The sequence below is a fragment of the Nerophis ophidion genome, linkage group LG10, assembly GCF_033978795.1.
Source record: "Nerophis ophidion isolate RoL-2023_Sa linkage group LG10, RoL_Noph_v1.0, whole genome shotgun sequence".
NCBI lineage: Eukaryota > Metazoa > Chordata > Actinopteri > Syngnathiformes > Syngnathidae > Nerophis > Nerophis ophidion.
The window spans coordinates 45,108,939-45,132,664 of record NC_084620.1 but is presented as its reverse complement, the minus strand read 5'-3'; the positions used below and the strand labels follow the sequence as shown (position 1 = coordinate 45,132,664).

Sequence of the window (23,726 nt, the reverse complement as noted above, 5' to 3'; positions counted from 1 at the left end):
TGGCATGTAGTAAAAAATTGAGTGTGCTAAAAAAATTAAAAATTAAAAATTAAAAAATTATTCTCCTGGGGACCACTGCTCTACAACATGTCATCGCACCTACCTTTACACCATGCTATCTGCGTGCCGGCCGGACGCATGCATATCACTGCTTCTCATACGAGATTGAAATGCATACTTTGTCAACAGCCATACCTTTTACACTGATGGTTGTGATATAAACAACTTTAACACTCTTACTAATATGCGCCACACTCTGTGAACCCACACCAAACACATTTCTGGGAAACATAGGCTCGGTAACACATTATAAACGCAACATAAGAATTACCCAGAATTCCAATGCATCCATGACTCTTGGCTACCGGTAGTCTCCTTTTCAGGTGAGAGAGGACGCTAAAGGCAGTGCCTTTAAGGCACGCCCCCAATATTCTTGTCCTGGTGGAAATCGGGAAAAATTCGGGAGAATAGTTGCCCAGGGAGATTTTCGGAAGGGGCACTGAAATTTAGGAGTCTCCCGGTAAAATCGGTAGGGTTGCAAAGTTTGACTGGAACTGAATCTCGGCTGCGGATGTCTCAGAAATATATGCAACTTGGTGAAAAGTTTGGGAATTCGGAAAGAACAAAACATGCACCAAATTAAGTTCAAGTTTGATTAAATAAGTGCGAAAAAAAAAAAAAGGTCCAAAAATTGCATTGAGGGCACCTCAAAATAAGATTCTGCTCAGAGCCCCAATTTCCCCTGCTTGGATGTAATTTCAAATGTCCCTTGAAAGTATTATGGGGGCCACAGTTTGACTTAGGAACGGATTATTCCTATGTTACATTATTTGGGATGGGGAGGAGGAAATGTCCTGAATTGAATCTTTCCGTAGGCTCCTCACTGTGTTGGAAATTAGAATGTGAATATTTCATATGGCAGCCATGGATCATCTAAAAATACACACGCTCGCTTTTATGACTCACATTCCATTAGGCTGAGTTATGTCGGTCAAAAAAAATTAAAAAATGGCCCCGATTGGAACAAGTAGGCTGTTTTCGGAGGAATTGCAATGAGAAGACTTTACTTACGTTTTTCTTCCAATATTGGACTGCAGTGACCTGGAAGACAGTGGAGTGTTAGCACCTTTGTTAGGCAGCAGGGAGCAGAAAGTACAAAGTACAATCAATATACTTTTTCTGTATCATTTAATCAAACAGTTCCAAATCATGCAGTATTCTAAACTTACATATAGCAAACATTTTTGTTAAAAGCATCTAATTATAATAATAATAATAATAATAACAATAATAATAGATTTAGGGCAGAAGGCGGGCGGAAGGAATGCAGCTGAGATAAGCTCCAGCACCCCCCGCGACCCCGAAAGGGACAAGCGGTAGAAAAATGGATGGATGGATAATTGATTAAAAGTTAAAATTAAAGTACCAATGATTGTCACACACACACTAAGTGCGATGAAATTTGTCCTCTGCATTTGACTCATCCCCTTGTTCACCCCCTGGGAGGTGAGGGGAGCAATGAGCAGCAGCGGTGGCCATGCCCGGTAATCATTTTTGGTGATTTAACCCCCAGTTCCAACCCTCGATGCTGAGATGGTCTATAAAAGCACCTTTCAAAAAGGACACTGTACAGTGAAAAGTCAACAATGCTACTGAGTTAAGTGTTTTTTAGACACCAGCGTCCCCGCTACCCCAAAGGGAATAAGCGGTAGAAAATGGATGGATGGATGGATTATTATTCATATTTATCCGAATATTCAATTGTTGTTGTTTTTTAAAGGTTTCCTGGATTAGAGCATTTCTAATGCCATTTTTTTCCCGTGGGAAAACAAAATAATATAGCAGCTGTTGGAGTGTAATCTCATGTAAGAAAACACCCCAAAAAATAGTAATGTGTAAAAAAAAAAAGTTTAAAAGTGAGTTTAAAAAAGTACATACAAACACAACTATGCACAATTTTATATCAAAACACACACACACACACACACACTAAACTATTTAAAAAAATAACATAAGTACTTTCTTGAGCCCCCAAAACGTTTCAAAAACTGTAAAAAAGTACGGCAGTGCGAAACTTTTACCGTTCAAATGGAAGCCATTTACCTCGGATCCGTGTGTCACATCTGGGAGGCCAAGCTGAGACAAGAAGACTTTGCACGTGCAGCAGCAAGAAAAGGCTTATTTCCCACCGTCTGTGTTCCATGGCGCTGCTGTGGCGTCTGATGCCCACACACCGGCCAAAGCAGGCAGACCGAGTGCACGGTTCCCTAAAAGAAGTCATCCAAAAATGCTTGGGAAGTTTGCGTGCACTCCCCTCCCATCTGCTTCTGGCAGCCACTTTTTTAGAAGCATTAAGGCGCTTGGGGTCAAGTTACAAAGATGTGGAACTTTTTTATTTGAGTGGATAACACACTGACAAGAAGCGACTCCATGCTGAACAGCAAATACTTCTTACCCTCTGGACCAGGCCTGGGCAATTATTTTGACTGGGGGGCCCCATTTGGAGAAAAAATCGTGTCTGGGGGCCAGTACATCTATTTTTTGAACACCAATACAAAACCTCACAATAATGTCTGATTGAATGCTAAATACTTTCTCACAGACCACCTTAAAAAACATGATGGAATTTTACCTTTTTCTATGAAGGATAAAACACTGAATATTAACAAAATATGAATGTCACACCCCCTTTCGATCGACACATCTTACAATTAAGTGAAACGCAACAAAAATGCAACAAACATTGACATATGAACGTGAAGGGTACAATATAAACCCACCTACAATCTGATATGTCTGATACATCACTAAGCTTTAGAACTTTGTAGAAACACTCCCCACCCACACTGCTTGGTGCCTCTTGTGAGCTGCCGTGAATTACATTACCATAGTATCTAATTACATGACCATAGTAACTAATTAGATTACCATATTAACTCATTAGATTACCAAAGTAACTGGTTAATCATCCATAAGCACAGATTCCAACCATTGAAATACTTTTTTTAGTTCAAGATCGTTAGAAAACATCACTGCACATCACAATGGCAGCTATACTTTCCAAATTAAAGATCTAAAAAAAAATCATTTGAGAATGTCTGGTGGGCCCCGGGGCCTTAATTTGCCCAGGTCTGCTCTGGACTGTTGACTAAAAAGTAACATGGACTTATTTGGCCATATTTCTTGGTCACACCCGTGGGACAATGTGAATCCAAGTAGCCAGCTGGTGCGTATGGGGTGCCGAATGTAAACATTCAGTTACAATTTTCAAGCAGATTTATCATTTAGCTCACTTTTCTCACATTTAGCTCATTTTCATCATATTCATATTTAATTAAATGTTGACTCTAAAAATTAGTTACATTTAAATCTTAAATAAACATCTAAATGTAAGTTAAATTTTAAATCTAAATGTAAATTTAAATGTTGAATCTAAACCTAAATGTTTAATCTATATATAAATCTTAAAGGGGCTGTTTGCAACTTGCTCACAATTACATTTTTCAAAGCAAAACACAAACACCATTGGCTAGTTCAGGCCTGGGCAACTATTTTGACTGGGGGTGAGTCTTATTCTGCGTCGTGTAATTTTTTAAGTGAAAGAAACTCCACCATTCTGTCGTTTCATCATTTATTGGCCACCTGTTTTGGAAACACGAAACACATAAACAGGTCTCTACTTTTCTGGCGGAGTGATACCTCATCAGCAAAAGTCCGATAGAAGAGGAATAAACAACATTCATTCATACAAAAATAATAATTTAAATTACATTAACAAAAAAAGTTTTATCACAAAATAAAAATACTAATACACAAATCCACGTACCTGTTTTGGAAACACGAAACACACAAACAGGTCTCTACTTTTCTGGCAGAGTAATACCTGAATAAATACCATGTGTAATTATGACCAAACATTTCAAACATTCGATGCTCTAATCCTTAACAAAATTGTGCATAAAAAATACTTAAAACAACACATCACTTGTACCTACAACAATAATGTTTTAGCTTTTAAAGTATTATGAAAGTTTAGAAATAATATGTACACAAGAAACACAGAGCAATGAAAACCTATTACCTAATCAGCAAAAGTCCGATAGAAGAGGAAGTAAATGTCCGAAAAAAACCACAGTCACTTCCTGCACCGGACATCCGGTTCTTCAAAATAAAACCAATACTTCAAAATAAAACATAACACCCTGTCTCGTTCATAATATAGCGCAACAACATCATACTATTACATATATATATATATATAGATATATATATATTATATATATATATATATCTATATATATATATATATATATATATATATATATATATATATAATATATATATATATATATATATATATATATATATATATATATATATATACATATATATATATATATATATATATATATATATATATATATATATATATATATATATGTAATAGTATGATGTTGTGTGTGTGTGTGTACAGTGGGGCAAAAAAATATTTAGTCAGCCACCGATTGTGCAAGTTCTCCCACTTAAAATAATGACAGAGGTCTGTAATTTTCATCATGGGTACAATTCAACTGTGAGAGACAGAATGTGAAAAAAAATCCAGGAATTCCCATTGTAGGAATTTTAAAGAATTTATTCGTCAATTATGGTGGAAAATAAGTATTTGGTCAACCATTCAAAGCTCTCAGTGATGGAAGGAGGTTTTGGCTCAAAATCTCACGATACATGGCCCCATTCATTCTTTCCTTAACACGGATCAATCGTCCTGTCCCCTTAGCAGAAAAACAGCCCCAAAGCATGATGTTTCCACCCCCATGCTTCACAGTAGGTTTGGTGTTCTTGGGATGCAACTCAGTATTCTTCTTCCTCCAAACACGACGAGTTGAGTTTATACCAAAAAGTTCTATTTTGGTTTCATCCGACCACATGACTTTCTCCCAATTCTCTGCTGTATCATCCATGTGCTCTCTGGCAAACTTCAGACGGGCCTGGACATGCACTGTCTTAAGCAGGGGGACAAGTCTGGCACTGCAGGATTTGATTCCCTGTCAGCGTAGTGTGTTACTGATGGTAACCTTTGTTACTTTGGTCCCAGCTCTCTGCAGGTCATTCTTGCTCACCGTTCTCATAATCATTCTGACCCCCCAGGATGAGATCTTGCGTGGCGCCCCAGATCGAGGGAGATTATCAGTGGTCTTGTATGACTTCCATTTTCTGATAATTGCTCCCACAGATGATTTTTTCACACCAAGCCGCTTGCCTATTGTAGATTCACTCTTCCCAGTCTGGTGCAGGTCTACAATTCTTTTCCTGGTGTCCTTCGACAGCTCTTTGGTCTTGGCCATAGTGGAGTTTGGAGTCTAACTGTTTGAGGCTGTGGACAGGTGTCTTTTATACATATAACGAGTTCAAACAAGTGCCATTAATACAGGTAATGAGTGGAGGACAGAAGAGCTTCTTAAAGAAGAAGTTACAGGTCTGTGAGAGCCAGAGATCTTCCTTGTTTGAAAAAAAAATCCAGGAATTCACATTGTAAAAAGGTTTATTTTAATTTCATCTGACCACATGGCATTCTCCCAATCCTCTGCTGTATCATCCATGTATCCTTTTTGGTATAAACTCAACTCATCGGGTTTGGAGGAAGAAGAATACTGAGTTGCATCCCTTTAACACCAAATCTACTGTGAAGCATGGGGGTGGAAACATCATGCTTTGGGGCTGTTTTTCTGCTAAAGGGACAGGACAATTGATCCGTGTTAAGGAAAGAATGAATCGGGCCATGTATCGTGAGATTTTGAGCCTAAACCTCCTTCCATCAGTGATAGCTATGAATGGTTGACCAAATATTTATTTTCCATCATAATTTACAAATAAATTATTTAAAATTCCCTACAATGTGAAATCCTGGATTTTTATATATATATAAATATATATATATATATATATATATATATATATATATATATATATATATATATATATATAAATATATATGTGTGTGTGTGTGTGTGTGTGTGTGTGTGTGTGTGTGTGTGTGTGTGTGTGTGTGTGTATGTGTATGTATGTGTATGTATATATATATATATGTATGTATATGTGTATGTATATGTGTATGTATGTATATATGTATGTGTGTATATATGTATGTATGTGTATGTATGTTTCAAAGTTACTTGTTAGTGACGAACCCCAAGATGCAGAGACGGAGGCAGGCATAGAATATGAAAACATGATCTAATCAAAATTAAACAAAAACAAACAAAAAGCACGTACGGGGGCGGAATGAAAAACTAAAGGAGCTAGCACTGGAAGCTAGAAAATAAAAAGGAACTTTAGCATGGAAGGTAGTGGATAGCAAACAGAAAAACTGGAAATAACTAATGGCTAACGAGAACAGCTTACCGCTACAACGACCAGGACAAAATGTAGCACGACAGGTAATAGCTTAAAAGAATTACATCGACACGACAAGAGCAACATATGGCAAAGACAAGTCCGAATGACAATACAATGATCCAGCAACTGACACAGGACCAAGTCCATACAAATAGGAGCGGGCTGATTGGCAAAAGCTGTTCCCAGGTGCCAATCAGCCGCAGCTGTCGAGGAACACAGCACTCAGGGAACAAGACAGGAAGCTGACAAAATAAGAGCACTAGACAGGAACTGAGGACAGGAAATACTGAACACACACAGAGGAAAAACTAAAACACAAACAAACTGTCAGTGGCAAGCCTGATAGTATGTGTGTGTGTGTGTGTGTGTGTGTGTGTGTGTGTGTGTGTGTGTGTGTGTGTGTGTGTGTGTGTGTGTGTGTGTGTGTGTGTGTGTGTGTGTGTGTGTGTGTGTATATATATATATATATGTGTGTTTGTGTGTATATATAAGTATGCATACATATATATGTATGTATGCGGAGGTATGGGTGTATATGTATATACATACTGTACGTATGTGTGTATATGTATGTATGTATGTATATATACGTATGTATATGTATATATGTATATGTATGTGTCGGATTGGTGGTGGGTCTACTGTGTGCTGGGTTGCGGGTCGTTTCCTCCCCATTCCGAGGGGGCTGCGTACTGCTCGCCTCTCGGCGGCATTCCCCGGCGCTGTCTGTGGCTGTATGGGGCTGTGACGCTGGCCGTGGTCGGCGGTGCGTTGGGGTGTTGGGTCGACCGAGGTGGATGTCCAGTGGCTCGATTGGCCTGAATGTGGATGAGTTGGGGTCGGTGTGTTGGCGGCCTCGGTGGTAGCTGGGGGTGTGCGTTGTTATGGTTTACGGGGTCTGACTTTTTTTTTTTGTTTGTTTGTTTTGTTTTGTTTTGGCTCCGGCAACCGTGGACATTTGTACTGTGAGCGGGCGGTAGTGGTGATGGTTGCTGCGGTGCTACCAGCGGTTAGCATTGCTGTGTTGGGTTGGAGTGGTTGGGGTACTGTGATTGGTGTCTGCGCGCTTGTGGAGTTGTGGGGGATGGCTGGCGTTGGCTTGGCGGCTGGTTTGAATACTGACGTGCGGACGGGATGCATTGGCTTCTTCCCCCATTGAGGCGCTCCGTCCCCTGGCCGGGACTCGTATGGGCACGTTGCTGTGTGGATGGCCGGGATACAGTGTTTGCATTGGGCATGGGGGCTGTGCAGTTTTTCTGCATTCGGTTGCCGGTATTGACTCTGCAGGGTTGGTTTGGGGTGGGCGGGTGCTGGCTTTGTTTGGCAGTGGGTGGACTCGCATGGGGTCCTTTAAAGTGGTCAGGTGTAGGTATTTGGGGGGCTCGGCTTGGTTGGGACCCACCATGACCTTGATGTCCCCCAATTTTAATCGCATTATTAGTTCCCACAGGCATACACATCTCACTCACGCTACAGCACACACATCATGGAGACTGGAGGTCGGCTGTAATGGCTGGCCTCCAAATTTTAACTACACAGTAGACACTCTGGGGACCCTGTACACATGCAAGAGGGGGTTGGGCATCCCTCATTGCCTCCTCGTCCGGCGTGGGTTGCGGGGACTGCGGTCTGGTGGCCTGCCACTCCCGGGCAAAGACCTCGCTGAAGGTGTGAGGATCTTATTATCGTTATTATTATTTTTTTTAATTTTATTTTATTATATATTATTTTGAAAGAAGAAATAATACTACAATAAATTATTTATTTGTGTGGGGCGTTGCGAGGGTCTCGCTTCCTGTTGAGTGGGGTCCGTGCCCGTGTGGCCCGTCCTTGCGCTGTGGAGTCCGTGTTGGTGACTTGATGTGGTGGCAGCGCAGCCCCTTTGTCTGGTCCGGATGCAGTGTCTCTGTTGTTTGGGCAGTGGTGTGTTTGTGCGGGTTTGGGCCGGGGTGGTGGGGTCTATTGGTGGGGGAGGTGTTGATGTCTCTTGTTTGCATGTTAGCGTTAGGGCTGACTGGCGGGCTGGCGCGGGCTGGTCTCCATGATCCTGTTGGCGTGTGGTTGCCGGTCGCAATTTATTTATTTATTTTTTATTTTTTTCTCGATCACTTTGATTTAATTGGGTGGTGCTGGCTGTCTGGGGCTATTGCAGCTGCTGTTTCTGATGCCGTTTGTTTGTGGTGTGGGCGCCCGTGGCTGCTGGGTCCGGTTCGGGGGGGTGGCTGATGTTGTGACTGGTGGAAACGGGCACTCCTGGTGGTTGTTGGGGCTGATGGACTAGACGGCTTCATACTTGTTTATTGTCGTGTTGGTTGGCTTGTTGGGTGTGGGCCTTGGGTGCCCTTGCGCCCTGCCGCGCCACCCTGGCACGCCCGGCTTCGCACCGTTGTCTGGGGCAGACTTGTCGGGGATTGTCCCTGTGTGGCTTGGGGGATCGGCTAGTTCTCAGTGGGCAGTGGACGCCGGGACTTAATCGCTGACCCTACGACCCGTGTATGGATTTGTTGTCGTATAGATATGTGTGAGTGCGTGCGTGCATGCGTGCGTGTGTGGATGGATAGATGGATGGATGGATGGATGGATGCTAATGTGTGTATGTACGTATATGTGTGTGCATGTATGGTTACAGGTATGTGTGTGTTTATCGATGTGTATATGTATGTGTGTAAGTGCATATGTGGGTATGTATACATATGTATGTATGTGTATGTGTGTATATGTATGTATGTATATATTTATGTTTGTATGTATGTATACATGTGTATGTATGTGTATGTATGTGTATATATACATGTATATATGTGTATGAGTGTATGTATATATATGTATCTATATAATATTGATGTATGTCTGTATGTGTATGTATGTATATGGGTATATGGGCGTGTGTGTGTATATATATATATATATATATATATATATATATATATATATATATGTGTATGTATATTTCTGGGGATATGCTCTGGGCCTGCTGGTCAATCAGGGGTCGGCGCCTCAGGCTACTGCATCCGGGCTGTACGTCTGGAGCTCCTGGGTCTCATCCCTTCTGGGTGCCCGTCTTGGTTGGGGCCGGCTGAGTCCAATCCCCTCATCCATTGTGGTAGCTTGGTGCTGCAGGGTATTCGGAGTTGCTGTGAGTCGGCCAGCTGCTGGGTTATTGATCTTGTGTGTCAGCATTTCTGTGATCTTCTTTTGATTCTTTTTTTTTGTGTGTATACAGTATATGTATGCGGAGGTATGGGTGTATATGTATATACATACTGTACGTATGTGTGTATGTGTGCATGTATGTATATATATATATATGTGTGTGTGTGTAAATGTGTGTATGTATATGTGTACATTTGTATGTATGTATATATATATACTGTATATATGTGTGTATGTATGTATGTGTATGTATATATGTGTGTATATATATATACATATGTATATGTATGTATGTATGTGTATATATAAGTATGTATGTGTGTGTATATGTATGTATATACAGTATGTATGTGTGTGTATGTATGTGTATATATACATATATGCATTACATATATGCATGTATGTATGTGTGTATGTGTTTGTGTGTATGTATGTATGTGTATATATGCATACAGTATACGTATTGCATATACATGCATGTATGTATGTGTGTATGTGTGTGTATATGTGTATATATGTATGTATATGTATATATATATGTGTGTGTGTGTGGATGTATATGTGTATATATGTATGTGTGTGTATATATATATATATATATCCATCCATCCATCCATTTTCTACCGCTTATTCCCTTTCGGGGTCGCGGGGGGAGCTAGCGCCTATCTCAGCTACAATCGGGCGAAAGGCGGGGTACACCCTGGACAACTCGCCACCTCATCGCAGATATATATATATGTATTTATTGTAATTTATTTTCTTTAATATATTTTTAATATATTTTTTAAAATATATTAATCATTATGTTGTTGTTGTCGTCCCCCCCTCCCTCAGGGGCGGGACGTCGACAGGGCGGTTGCTGGTTGTTCCATCTCCATCGTTGGGGTCCCTGCGGGTGGGGTGGGTGGTTCCCGTGGCCCTGCGCTGGGTGGTCCAGTGGCAGCCGTCTTGGGTGGGGTGGCCTGGTGTGCTCCCCGGGGGTGGGGGTGGGGTAGTGGGGGCTCGGGTGCTGGTGGGGCGGGGGCAGTCTTCCCGTCCGGTTGCGGGGAGTCTCTGGGTTTCCCCGGGCGGGGCGTCCCGCCTTTCTGCTCGTGTGGGGGTTGTCTCTCGATGGCTTGGGGTTTAGCCGTCCGCTGCTTCTCTCATGCCCTGTCCTCTGCCGGGCGCGTCTCTCTGCGGCCTACTGCTGGCTCTTCCGGGCGGCGCGGTGGGCCGGGCCCTTGGGTCCCCGTCGCTGGCCGGCCTGGCTGCGTGGGGCCGGTGGTCCCTGGTTCCCTGGGCGCCACACCTGCTTTTTGGGTTGGGCTCTCTGGGTGGCTGGGGCCGTACTCTAGCTCCCACGCACACTGGGAGTCAAATATTTTGTACATACAAACACACACACACCGTTATTCATACATACAAACATAGGTACCTACTACGCTCCCACAAACAGTACATACACAAATACAGTACACACCTACATTCTCCAAGTTCGTCCATCTACACGCATACACATACTGTACATATACATTCACTGTACAGACAAGCATATACACATACTGTACATATACATTTACTGTACAAACATTCATATACACACTCACATTCAACGTATGGCAAATGTTTATATCCAACTTGGAGAAAGCGAATCACCAGGTTTAAGTGAATAATGGTTGAGAAGGAGCCTTAGTTGGACATTCGCATGTGGACTGGAATTAGCTCTCTCACGAGAAGAAGCAATAAAACCAGGCTTCTGAATGCAAAAGTTATAGCTCTATCCTGGAGTAGAGATTCCATGTTTATCTTAAACGTCAAACCTACAAGTTATGGTATACATCTGTTGTCTTCCCAGTCACTACACACAAACATCTCCTTACATAGTCAGGTTGTGGTGGTGTTTGACTTCTCCAGTTATGGAGTCCTTATTTTTTTTTAACCTAGGCTCCTCTGGGTACTGCAGACCTGTTTAATGATGCTCTCTTGTAATAAAGCAACTTTTTGTTCAGCAAAGCATCTCCGACATCGCTTTTGATCCAACCGCACTGCCGTGTTGCCCTCCTGCCCGGGAAGGGGTGACAAGACCGGAAATACCCTTCACGAGTACCTACTGCCCACCTCAGAGCCAGTCATAATCTGTCTCCCATCTTGCTCATCTAATTGAGAAGGCATTCATTTCTATTTAACAGGTGATAGTGCTAACTTAATAGTTAGTACCTGTTGTATTTATGGCAGATGACATGCTAGCGTTATTGCTGCTGGGAAGAGATCGACACGGTTCCAAAACGCAACTGAAGTTCAAGTGTCCATGCAAGCTCTCAAACGCGACTTTTGGCGCTTGTTTTATTTTAGTGCGGATGACTGAATTACTTTTCCGGTTGACCTATGGCATCACACGAGGATTAGCAAATCCGTACAACTTGTTTCTTGTGATGTCCGCTGTAATATTGGCACAGATTTCAAATATTAGGTCGTTAATGGGTGTGCTCATGTTAAAAAGCAGACAACATCGAGAAATGATCTTGGGTTTTGTATTGCGGAAGCTAAAGCAAAAACTTAGCACAGGAAACTTAGAAACAAGAACCAGGAATATCCTAACGTAACAGTTGCATGAAGCATACAAAGAAGCCAGGAGGAGTGTGGCGAGAGAGGTGTATAAATAGCTCTCTGATTAGTGGTCGACTGCCGGTGAGCGTGCCGACCAGTAATCAGAGGCAGGGGAACCAAATTAATCCCCATAGAAACCAAAACAAACCCAGAAGCGCACAAAACAGGAACTAAGGGAGTCCAAAAATATCAGAACATAACAAAAACATGCTCCAGGCCACGGATCATGACAGTTTGTGTGTCAAGCAGTGCATCAAGTTATTTCCTTTCAACGATAATAGTCACATTTAGTTCTCTTACCATATTTTACGGACTGTAAGGCGCACTTAAAATACTTTTTTTTTTTCTCAAAACTCGACAGTGCGCCTTATAACCCGGTGTGCCTAATGCATGGAATAATTCTGGTTTTGTTTACCAACCTCAAAGCAATGTATTTTGGTACATGGTGTAATGATAAGTGTGACCAGTAAATGGCAGACAAACATAAGAGATACATACAGACTGCAATATAATGGCAGTCACACATAAGAGATCATGTAGACTGCAAAATGACTCAAATAAACAAAACCAACATTTTATATGTTCCATTGAAAATACACAACATTACACACAGGGTTTGAAAATCAGTCAAAATGTTTTAGTACGAAGAAGCCACGCCGTTTGATGGATTGTACTGTGTTTCAAAATTGGAGTTTTATTATGGTGTTTGTATAAGGTAAGACACATTATCTGGTGTATTGTTTCGCAATACTATGCAAAAGCAACTTTTCTTACCTTCTGGTACCTGCTGATCTGTATTTGGGATCTGCGTTAGTCCTGAGGAATTGCGCGTCCGTCGTAATCGATAAGCTTCTTCTTTTTCTCTATCTTCTTGTTATGGGACATTCATCCTTCGCTGTTCGCTGTTGCCATTTCTAATATAAAGTAGCGGAAAGTTCTTACTAATATCTGTCAGTGAACTCGCCATGGAAGCGCTAAAACATACCGGTGTAGTGAGTTACATTATTCACCCAAGGAACTTTAGTTACTAGAGAGTTCCGTTTGGACGGTTTTCCAACGGGCCACATTTCCGGCGGATGAGGAGATGCTGCTTCGTTATTAATTTGTCATGTTCTGTGGTTTGGATTATGTTTTGTTATTCTTTGTTAGTTTTTGGACTCCATTAGTTCCTTTTTGCGCTTCCTTGTTGGTTTTGTCACCATGGCGACTCATTAGTTTCACCTGCCTCATTTGTTTGGATCACGCACCTGTCGCTAATCAGAGATTATAATTCAAGCCAGTCTTTTTCAGTTAGTCTGCCTGGCGACATTGCCCTGTTTTGACAGTTCTTGTTATTTTGACGCCATTGTTCATGCTGCTTGTTTTCTTGCCAAGTAAGTTTTGTTTATTTATGCCATAGTTTAGTGAGTTTTGTTTCTGGTCCATAGTTCTGTTTTAGTTGTGTTTTCGCCTCGTGCGCCTTTTTGTTTGTTCTATTTTTTTTTTTATAGCCAAAATTAAATAATGTTCCTACCTTATACCGTTGTCCGGAAAAGTCTGTTTGCATCCTGGAAGAACAATCCTCGCAGTAAGCTGTGAAAAAACCCCTGTCACAACATGATTTAAGTAAAGTCTGAATGTCATTAAAACAGTTAGCTCCACCTTTTGACACTTTTTCCACTCCCGTCCTTGCAGGCTACATGGCTACAACAAAGAAAACGGAGAAAAGACGCAGCGGAAGGAGAGCCACGTAAATAAGACCGCACACAAAACGGCACATCCTGAAGCGACTGTCAGACAGCAACTTGAAGATGATCTGTAAAACATCATCCATGCAACATTTTGACCAAATAACCGCCATTACATGTTGTGTAGACCATAAGGAAGTGTTTTCAATATAGAAAAAAAATAATAATAATATGACTCCTTTAATGTGCCCTATTACCCGAAGTGCATTATATATGAAAAAAGATCGAAAATAGACTATTAATCGGCAGTGCGCCTTATAATCCGTTGCGCCCTCTGGTCCGGAAACTACGGTAATCATGGTGAATCATGTCAATACAGTACTATCTAAATAAATAAAAAACTATTGTTAAATAAGAATAAATGACAATAATTACCCAATCAACAGGTTTTATTGCACATTAGCCCTGTTACCTAGTCACATGTACAAAGAACAGTAAACGGTATTAATATTCATATTCAATCTGGCACTACAACAGTTTTGAATTACAGGGCATTATTAATGCCCTGAACAAGACAAAAATACCAAAAAGCATAATAACTGACCTAATATTCCAACTTTTAAAACAAACCGTGACTAAAAAGCTGGCCAACTGACCTGGAGGATATTTTGTGGGGGTTTCCTGATGATACACCATATACATTCAACTTAGCCTTGGCTGTAGCTATGGCATCCCATAATGCACCTGCTGTGAACCTGTTTCTATGTTTTTGTTGTTGTTTTTTTTTGTTTTGTTTTTTATAAATGGTGCTCTGTTTTGTTATGTTTGGTTTGCTCGTTTTTTCTTGTGTTATCTTTTAACCTGCCTATTGTACAGCACTTTGGCTACCCTTTGGTAAATTTTAAATGTGCTTTATAAATAAAGTTGATTTGATTTGATTTGAATGGCCTTCTTTTAAGGGACTGTATATATATACACTATTATATAAGCACTTTGGTAGGTTTTATTGACATAATCCTTACTATAATCAAAATATTTACTAAAACAATATCAACAAAGAACCATAATAACATTATTATGCCCTTAGTTAACATTTTTAACCGAACAGTGGCATAAAAGCCAGTCAATGACCCTGAAGGAATTTTAAAAAAGCATGTTTTGATGTATTTTTCTTTATAAAATCATAAATAAAATGAAAATGCATGCAAAAAGACAACGATGATAATCATGATCATTTCAAATTGGTGTGTTTATAAATCAGTTATATTTGCTATATATTTTTTTTAAGTATTCTGATTACTAATCAAAATGACATCAAAACACAAAACCACGGTTTTTGGGGTAAAATATGTGCACTATCCTTTTTTGGGGGGGTTGGAGCAGAGTTTAAACACTATTTAAAAATGTCCAATTTGGAGCAGATATCAGATCCTATGAAAACATCACAAGACAGCTACTGTTCATGAGAATTTTGGACTGGACAGTGACTAAAAAGCCAGCCGACGAACCTTAAGTCTTTCTCGGAAAGCTACAGACCGTTGATTCCAAATAAGAGCTTCCAGAATTGGTGGTCCCGAAAGTCCAAAAACTTGGAGAACCATCCCATAACTTGTCTGATGGAATAGATTCATCATCAGAGCGGCCAAAGACTCACCCTCCCTTGTTTTCTAAAGCTGCCTCGCCCTTTCGATGCCATCAGTCTGGCCTTGGCCGACTCCCACGAACACCTCGCCACCCACTAAGGGTTTGTTTTTATTTTACCGCCATGCAGCCACGGGATGCTAGCTGACCCTCTGCAGGCAATAATCGCTCTCCGTATCCAGCGAGCTGTTTTGGTCCGATGACGGGAGGTTGCGACGGAGCAGGCGGTTGAATACGCGGAGCGCTACCTTCTTGTACTGCTGGCGCCAGAGGGAGTAGGCGAAGGGGTCTGAGGCGGCCTTGCTGTACGTCAGGCACTTGCTGATGATGCCCCAGCGACGGTTAACGTCCACAAAGGGGAGGAGCTCCGCTAACCTGAAAAGAAAGGAACCGAGTCAGTCTGGACAAAAGTACATTTTCGAAAAAAGCTATCATATTTTCTGGACCATAAGGCGCACCAGATTAAAAGGCGCATTAAAGGAGTCATATTATGATCATTTTTCTAAATGTAAAACACTTCCTTGTCGTCTAGATAACATGTAATGGTGGTTCTTTGGTCAAAATGTTGCATAGATTTTGTTTTACAGATCATCTTCAAGCCGCTTTCTGACAGTTGTTTCAGGATGTGGCGTATTGTATTAAGTTAAGTTAAAAGTAAAAGTACCAATGATTGTCACACACACACTAGGTGTGGTGAAATTTGTCCATTACTTTGTTCACCTCCTGGGAGGTGAGGGGAGCAGTGGGCAGCAGCAGTGCCACGCCCGAGAATCATTTTTGGTGATTAACCCCCAATTTCAACCCTTAATGCTGAGTACCAAGCAAGGAGCTAATGGGTCACATTTTTATAGTCTTTGGTATGAATAAATTGATTAACGTGGACCCCGACTTAAACAAGTTGAAAAACTTATTCGGGTGTTACCATTTAGTGGTCATTTGTATGGAATATGTACCGAACTGTGCAATCTACTAATAAAAGTTTCAATCAATCGATCAATGACTTGGCTGGGGTTTGAACTCACAACCTACCGATCTGAGGGCGGACAGTCTAACCACTAGGCCTCTGGTGGGCGGTCTTATATACGTGGCTCAGCTTTGACAGCGTCTTCTTTCCGTCATCTTTGTTGTAGCGGTGTAGCGTGCATGGACGGGCGTGGAAGAAGTGTCAAAAGATGGAGCTAACTGTTTTAATGACATTCAGACTTTACTTCAATCAATAACTGAGCAGCATCTCCTCACTTGTGGCTAAATAATGCAACAACAACGCCGGATATGCGTCCCGTGAAAAACCCGTCCGACAGGAACGCTCTAATAACTAAAGTTCTGTGGGTGAATCATGTACACTCACTTCACCGGTAGTTTTTAGCGATTTGATAGCGAGATATAAGTTAAAACTTTACACTACTTTATATCAGAAATGGCAACAGCAGAGGGTGAATGTCACATAACAAGAAGATAGTGAAAAAGAAGAAGCTTATCGACAACGGTGTCGACACGTACTACAGTGGCGGACGTGCGCAAATATTCAGGACTTATGCGGATCTCAAATACACATCAGCAGGTACCAGAAGGTAAGAAAAGTTGGTTTTGCATAATATTGTGAAACAAAACACTAGATAATATGTCTGTCAAAGGCTGCCATTTTGCGGTCCTCATACACACACCATAGTAATATTTGCATCTCTGACTACGGTAGTCGTAATGGGCCGACAATCCATCAAGCTGTGCGGCTTCAAAGTCATACTAAAATGTTTTGACAGATTTTTGAGTGCCGTGTATAACGTTCTATATTTTCAATGGAACATTTAAAGTTTTGGTGTTGTTTACTGGCGTCATATTGCAGTCTCTGTGTATCTCTTGTGTGTGACTGCCATCGTATTGCAGTCTACACGTATCTCTCTTATTTGTGACTGCCATCTACTGGTCACACTTATCATTACACAATGTACCATTTTGTAATGTTAAGTGGGGCAGTATAGCTCGGTTTGTAGAGTGGCCGTGCAAGCAACTTGAGGGTTCCAGGTTCGATCCCCACTTCCGCCATCCTAGTCACTGTCGTTGTGTCTTTGGGCAATACACTTTACCTACCTGCTCCCAGTGCCACCCACACTGGTTTAAATGTAACTTAGATATTGGGTTTTCACTATGTAAAGCGCTTTGAGTCACTAAAGAGAAGCGCTATATAAATATAATTCACTTCACTACCAAAAAAAATTGCTTCGAGCTCGGTAAGCACAACTAAAATTATTCCGTACACTAGACGCACCGGGTCATAAGGCGCAATGTCGATTTTTAAGAAAATTAAAGGATTTTAAGTGCGTCGTATAGTCCGAAAAATATGGTAAATACAAGTGCTGTTAAAATCATTTTGATTTGTGATTAATCCCAGTAAACTCAATTGAATTCTGAAAAAGACCCAAATATTTTGATGAAAAATGCACATTGGCATGTTTTTTTTTTAATGCTGGATAGTGAACAATCCAAATCTTGAAGGGTACCTGGTGATCACGTAGGGAGCAAAGCAGACAAGGAAGGAGCCGATAAAGATGCTGATCTTCTTGGTGGCTCTCAGCTTCCGCCTCTTTTGCTCTGCAATACATCGCTGCTTCACACTGAAAAAATAGAATTTATATTTCACACTCAAATGAAGACACGTGGACTTACACTTGTGTGGCCTATAGCATGTATTCAAAAGCAAATATTTTTTCACTTGATTGTAGGAGTTTTAATTGAGATATTATGGGGGAAAGGTCTTATTTACAGTATAGTTTGTTAAAAATGCCATGGAGCCCTAAAATGTTCTTATTTTGTAAATTGCTTGAGTTGAATTGCAAAATAAATTATTTATGTTATTTGTGCATTCTAATGTTGATCCGAAATGTGCCTGTGTTTATTTAGATTTTAGTTCAATTGTACATTTTATATTTACATTAATTACCAGTAAAGGATTTTACTTGTTCTATATTTACACTAAACATCTATTTTTGAGCCCCACAATGCAGTATTAATATTACAAAAATGCAATCACATTCTTAAACATAAACACCTGCAAATGTTTATTCTTGGTGATCTGCATCAATTTAGTAACGTGTCATCAAAGAGTAAAAATGCATTTATTTCAATAGATAAATAGATAGTACTTTATTGATTCCTGCAAGATAGTTCCCTTAGGAAAATGTTAAATATATGCATCATAACAAAAAGGGTTATACTAAAAAAATGGATGGATGTAGATAGTCCAACTCGTACTTACTGGTATACACACATAATACATACTGACTGGTATACATAAACTATGGAAATGATACCAGTAGAAAAAAACTGCATTTAGTTTAGATAGTGATGCGTCATTTATGTGTTTTAACTATTAAATGAACCTAAAATGTGATTTTTTTTTTTAAATCTTTGTAAAAAACATTGGACACAATGTGTTGTCGAGCTCATGAGATGTGACACAAGTGCAAGCCACTGCCACACTATTGTTCATTTTTTTAAAGGTTTTTATTTTTATTTTTTTAAATGGCTGTGGTGATAATGTCAATGAGGGATTTCTAATCATGGTTATGTTGGAATTCTTATTAATATTGATACTGTTGTTGATATTATTCATTTTTGTTTTGAGTACTTTTGGATTGTTTTGTGGTATGTTTGTGTGTCCTCTCAAATGCTCTGTTGATTGCTATTCTGATATAAAACCGGGTTTGGTTTTGGAATTGGAATTGTAATATTGTGGTATTGTTGTGTGTTATTTTGTTGGACTGATTAATAAAAAAATAATAAAAAAATAAGGGTCCAGCACCCCTGCGACCCCAAAAGGGAAAAGCGGTAGAAAATGGATGGATGGATGGTATTGTTGTGTGTTATTTTGTTGGACTGATTAATTAAAAAAAAAAAAAAAATTAAACAAAGTAAGGGTCCAGCATACCCCGCGACCCCCAAAGGGACAAGCGGTAGAAAATGGATGTATGGATGTTATTGTTGTGTGTTTTTTGTTGGACTGATTAATAAAAAAAATTGAATAACCAATCAAACAAAATAGGGCTCCAGCACCGCCCACCACCCCGAAAGGGACAAGCGGTATAAAATGGATGGATGGATTGATGGTATTATTGTGTGTTATTTTGTTGGACTGATTAAAGGCCTACTGAAATGAGATTTTCTTATTCAAACGGGGATAGCAGGTCCATTCTATGTGTCATACTTGATCATTTTGCGATATTGCCATATTTTTGCTGAAAGGATTTAGTAGAGAACATCCACGATAAAGTTCACAACTTTTGGTGCTGATAAAAAAGCCTTCCCTGAACCGGAAGTCGCAGACGATGACGTCGCAAGGGTGAGGGCTCCTCACGTCCTCACATTGTTTTTAATGGGAGCCTCCAACAAAAAGTGCTATTCAGACCGAGAAAACGACAATTTCCCCATTAATTTGAGCGAGGATGAAAGATTTGTGGATGATAATGATAGCGAAGGACTAGAAAAAAATAACAATAATAAAATAAAGTTGTTTTTTTTAAAAAGGCGATTGCATTGGGTAAATGTTTTTAGACACATTTACTAAGATAATTCTGGGAAATCCCTTATCTTTCTATTGTGTTGTTAGTGTTTTAGTGATAGTCGGAGGGGTGTGTCCACAGGTGTCTTGAGGCCAGTGTCTGAGGGAAGTCACGGCAGATATAAGGACGGCGCAAACTCCACAGATCTCCGGTAAGAGGCGACTTTTTAACACAATTTTCTCACCGAAATCTGCCGGTTGACAAGTGGTCGAGATCCATGTTCGCTTGACCGCTCTGATCCATAGTAAAGCTTCACCTCCGGGAATTTTAAACAAGGAATCACCGTGTGTTTGTGTGGCTAAAGGCTAAAGCTTCCCAACTCCATCTTTCTACTTTGACTTCTCCATTATAAATTGAACAGATTGCAAAAGATTCAGCAACACAGATGTCCAAAATACTGTTTAATTGCGCGATGAAAAGAGACGACTTTTAGCCGCAAGTGGTGTTGTGCTAATATTGCCTGACATTCCGTGACGTCACACGCACGCGTCATCATTCCGCAACGTTTTTAACAAGAAACTCCGCAGGAAATTTAAAATTGCGATTTAGTAAACTAAACCGGCCGTATTGGCATGTGTTGAAATGTTAATATTTCATCATTGATATATAATCTATCAGACTGCGTGGTCGGTAGTAGTGGGTTTCAGTAGGCCTTCAATAAAAATAAAAATAAAAATAAAAATGATAAAATAAAAAAAAGGCTCCAACACCCCCCGCGATCCCCGAAAGGGAGAAGTGGTAGAAAACGGATGGATAATAATAATAATAATATCACCAAAATGCTCACTTTTTGTGTTTTTTTTACTTTTTTGGTGATTACCTTTACAAATAGATACATTTCTGTCAAATTGGATTGTGGTCGATTGTATTCACATATTTTGGAGGTAAATTTGGATTCTTTTTTTTTTTTTTTGGTATTTTATATGGAAGAGATACATTTTTTCTTTTTTTATTAGTTGTACATTTTGTTTTGTATCATTGTAAACATTAAAAAAAACTTACAATTTTCTCCATATATTTTTTTTTTGCAATATTCTGCATACAAACAATTATAGAACTCCAAATGGCAAAACATCCATCCATTTCCTACCGCTTGTCCCGTTCGGGGTCGCGGGGGTGCTGGAGCCTATCTCAGCTGCATTCAGTTATATGCTATATCAGGGGTCGGGAACCTTTTTGGCTAAGAGAGCCATACAAGCCAAATATTTTAAATAGTATTTCCGTGAGAGCCAATTAGTACTTTTTTAAAGACTGAATACAACTAAATGATTGCATTTCAAAGTAAGGCCATACATTTTTACAGTATAATAAGTCTCGTATTCTTTTTAATAACATTGTTATTCTGAAGCTAACCAACAACAAATAGTCAAGTGAATTATATTTATATAGCGCTTTTTCTCTAGTGACTCAAAGCGCTTTACATAGTGAAACCCAATATCTAAGTTACATTCAAACCAGTGTGGGTGGCACTGGGAGCAGGTGGGTAAAGTGTCTTGCCCAAGGACACAACGGCAGTGACTAGTATGGCGGAAGCGGGAATCGAATCTGCAACCCTCAAGTTGCTGGCACGGCCACTCTACCAAGCGAGCTAAACCTTCTTACCATTAATGCAACTTCTTGAACGGGTGCGGTAGAAACCGGATGGATGGATTAAAAGGCATAAGAATGTTTTATATTTTGAACGTTATTTTTGACAATGTGATTACAAGCAGAATTATTCATTACTTACCGTTAAGCAATGTCAGCGAAGATTTATCTGAGAGCCAGGTGCATTCATCAAAAGCAGTGGTCCCCAACCACTGGGCCGCGGCCCTGTACAGGGCCGTGGCTCGATTGGTACCGGGCCGCAGAAGAATGTTTTATTAATTTTAATTATTTTTTAATTAAAACAACGGGCCGCGGGACAAATTATCAAGCGTTGACCGGTCCGCAGCTACAAAAAGGTTGGGGACCACTGATCAAAAGAGCCACATCTGGTGTCAAACTCTGGCCCGTGGGCCAAATTTGGCCTGCCATGTAATTTAATTTGGCCCTGGAGGCAAAATCAAATTAACATTAGAGCTGGCCCGCCGGTATTATACAGAGGCGGTGCCGCTGTAACACCGCATTCACCGCTAATACTCATACTTGCCAACCCTCCCGATTTTCCCGGGAGACTCCGAAGTTCAGTGCCCCTCCCGAAAATCTCCCTGGGCAACCATTCTCGTGAATATCTCCCAATTTCCACCCGGACAACAATATTGGGGGCCGTGCCTTGAAGGCAATGGCTTTAACGTTCTCTACAACCTGTCGTCACGTCCGCTTATCCTCCATACAAACAGCGTGCCGGCCAAGCCTCATGATATAAGCAGCTTGTACACACTCATAAGTGAATGCAAAGTATACTTAGTCAACAGCTATACAGGTCACACTGAGGGTGGCCGTATAAACAACATTAACACTGTTACAAATATGCACCACACTGTGAACCCACACCAAACAAGAATGACAAACACATTTCGGGAAAGCATCCGCACCGTAACACAACAGAACAAATACCCAGAACCCCTTGCAGCACTAACTCTTCCGGGACGCTACAATAGACGCTACCACCTAAAACAGTGGTGTCAAACTCAAATACAGAACGGGCCAAAATTTAAAACTGAACAGAGCCGCGGGCCGATGTTGAACAAATTAACCCTTTAATAGGGACCCAAACAAGTTTTGCATTGAATATTGACCAAGCAAGGCTTATATAACTTTATAGTGACATGCAAAATCCAGTTTCAAATAATATATAATTAAAAAATATCAATGGCATATCAAATTAAATAAAAACACAAATTTAAGGCCTTTTTTCGGCGGCGGGTTTGAGTTGGGGCGGGGTTTGGTGGTAGCGAGGGTGTATATTATTGCGTCCCGGAAGAGTTAGTGATGCAAGGGGTTCTGGGTATTTGTCCGGTTGTGTTTATGTTGTGTTACGGATGTTCTCCCGAAATGTGGTTGTCATTCTTGTTTGCTGTGGGTTCACAGTGTGGCGCATATTTGTAACAGTGTTAACCTTGTTTATACAGCCACCCTCAGTGTGACCTGTATGGCTGTTGACCAAGTATGCATTGCATACACTTGTGTGTGTGTATGCGCCGCATATATTATGTGAGTGGGCCGGCACGCTGTTTTTATGGAAGAAAAGCGGACGTGGCGACATGTAGAGAACGCCAAAAGCAGTGCTTTTACAGCCCGCCCCCAATATTATTGTCCGGGTGGAAATCGGGAGAAATTCGGGAGGGGCACTGAACTTCGGGTGTCTCCCAGGAAAATTGGGAGGGTTGACGAGTATGAGTGTTAGCAGTGAATATGGTGTTACAGCGGCGGGCCAGCTATAATGTTAATTTGATATTGCCTCAAGGGCCAAATGAAATTACACGGCGGGCCAAATTTTGCCCGCAGGCCAGAGTTTGACACCCATGACCTAAAACGGGGATTAGGAACCTTTTTGGCTGGGAGAGCCATTTAAGCCAAATATTTTAAAATGTATTTCCGTGAGAGCCATATAATATTTTTTAACACTGAATACAACTAAATGTCTGCATTTTTAAGTAAGACCAACATTTATAGAGTATAATATGTCACAAACTCGCATGGCAGCTGTAGTAAGCGACCCCTAAATGCAGGAACCAGGAAAGCGATGCGCAGGAACCAGGAAAGCGATGCGCAGGTAAGATGCTTTTAATATTACCAACAGGAG

At 40.6% G+C, this 23,726-nt stretch overlaps 2 protein-coding genes across 2 annotated transcripts in view; both read right to left on the bottom strand.

Annotated features, from left to right (window-relative positions):
* LOC133560878 (carboxypeptidase Z-like) overlaps positions 1 to 2,298 on the bottom strand; it is a 46,500-nt gene extending 44,202 nt beyond the window's left edge. The window contains exons 1-2 of the mRNA XM_061913893.1: positions 2,104 to 2,298; positions 1,072 to 1,101 (exon numbers count right to left, since the gene is read on the bottom strand). Of these exons, the coding sequence (XP_061769877.1) occupies positions 1,072 to 1,101; positions 2,104 to 2,281 (208 nt within the window). The 5' untranslated portion in view covers positions 2,282 to 2,298. The remainder of the gene's footprint in view (positions 1 to 1,071; positions 1,102 to 2,103) is intronic.
* A 12,034-nt stretch (positions 2,299 to 14,332) lies between these two features.
* The window catches only part of LOC133561295 (G-protein coupled receptor 78-like), a 15,348-nt gene continuing 5,954 nt past the window's right edge, over positions 14,333 to 23,726 (bottom strand). The window contains exons 2-3 of the mRNA XM_061914659.1: positions 17,942 to 18,055; positions 14,333 to 15,818 (exon numbers count right to left, since the gene is read on the bottom strand). Of these exons, the coding sequence (XP_061770643.1) occupies positions 15,584 to 15,818; positions 17,942 to 18,055 (349 nt within the window). The 3' untranslated portion in view covers positions 14,333 to 15,583. The remainder of the gene's footprint in view (positions 15,819 to 17,941; positions 18,056 to 23,726) is intronic.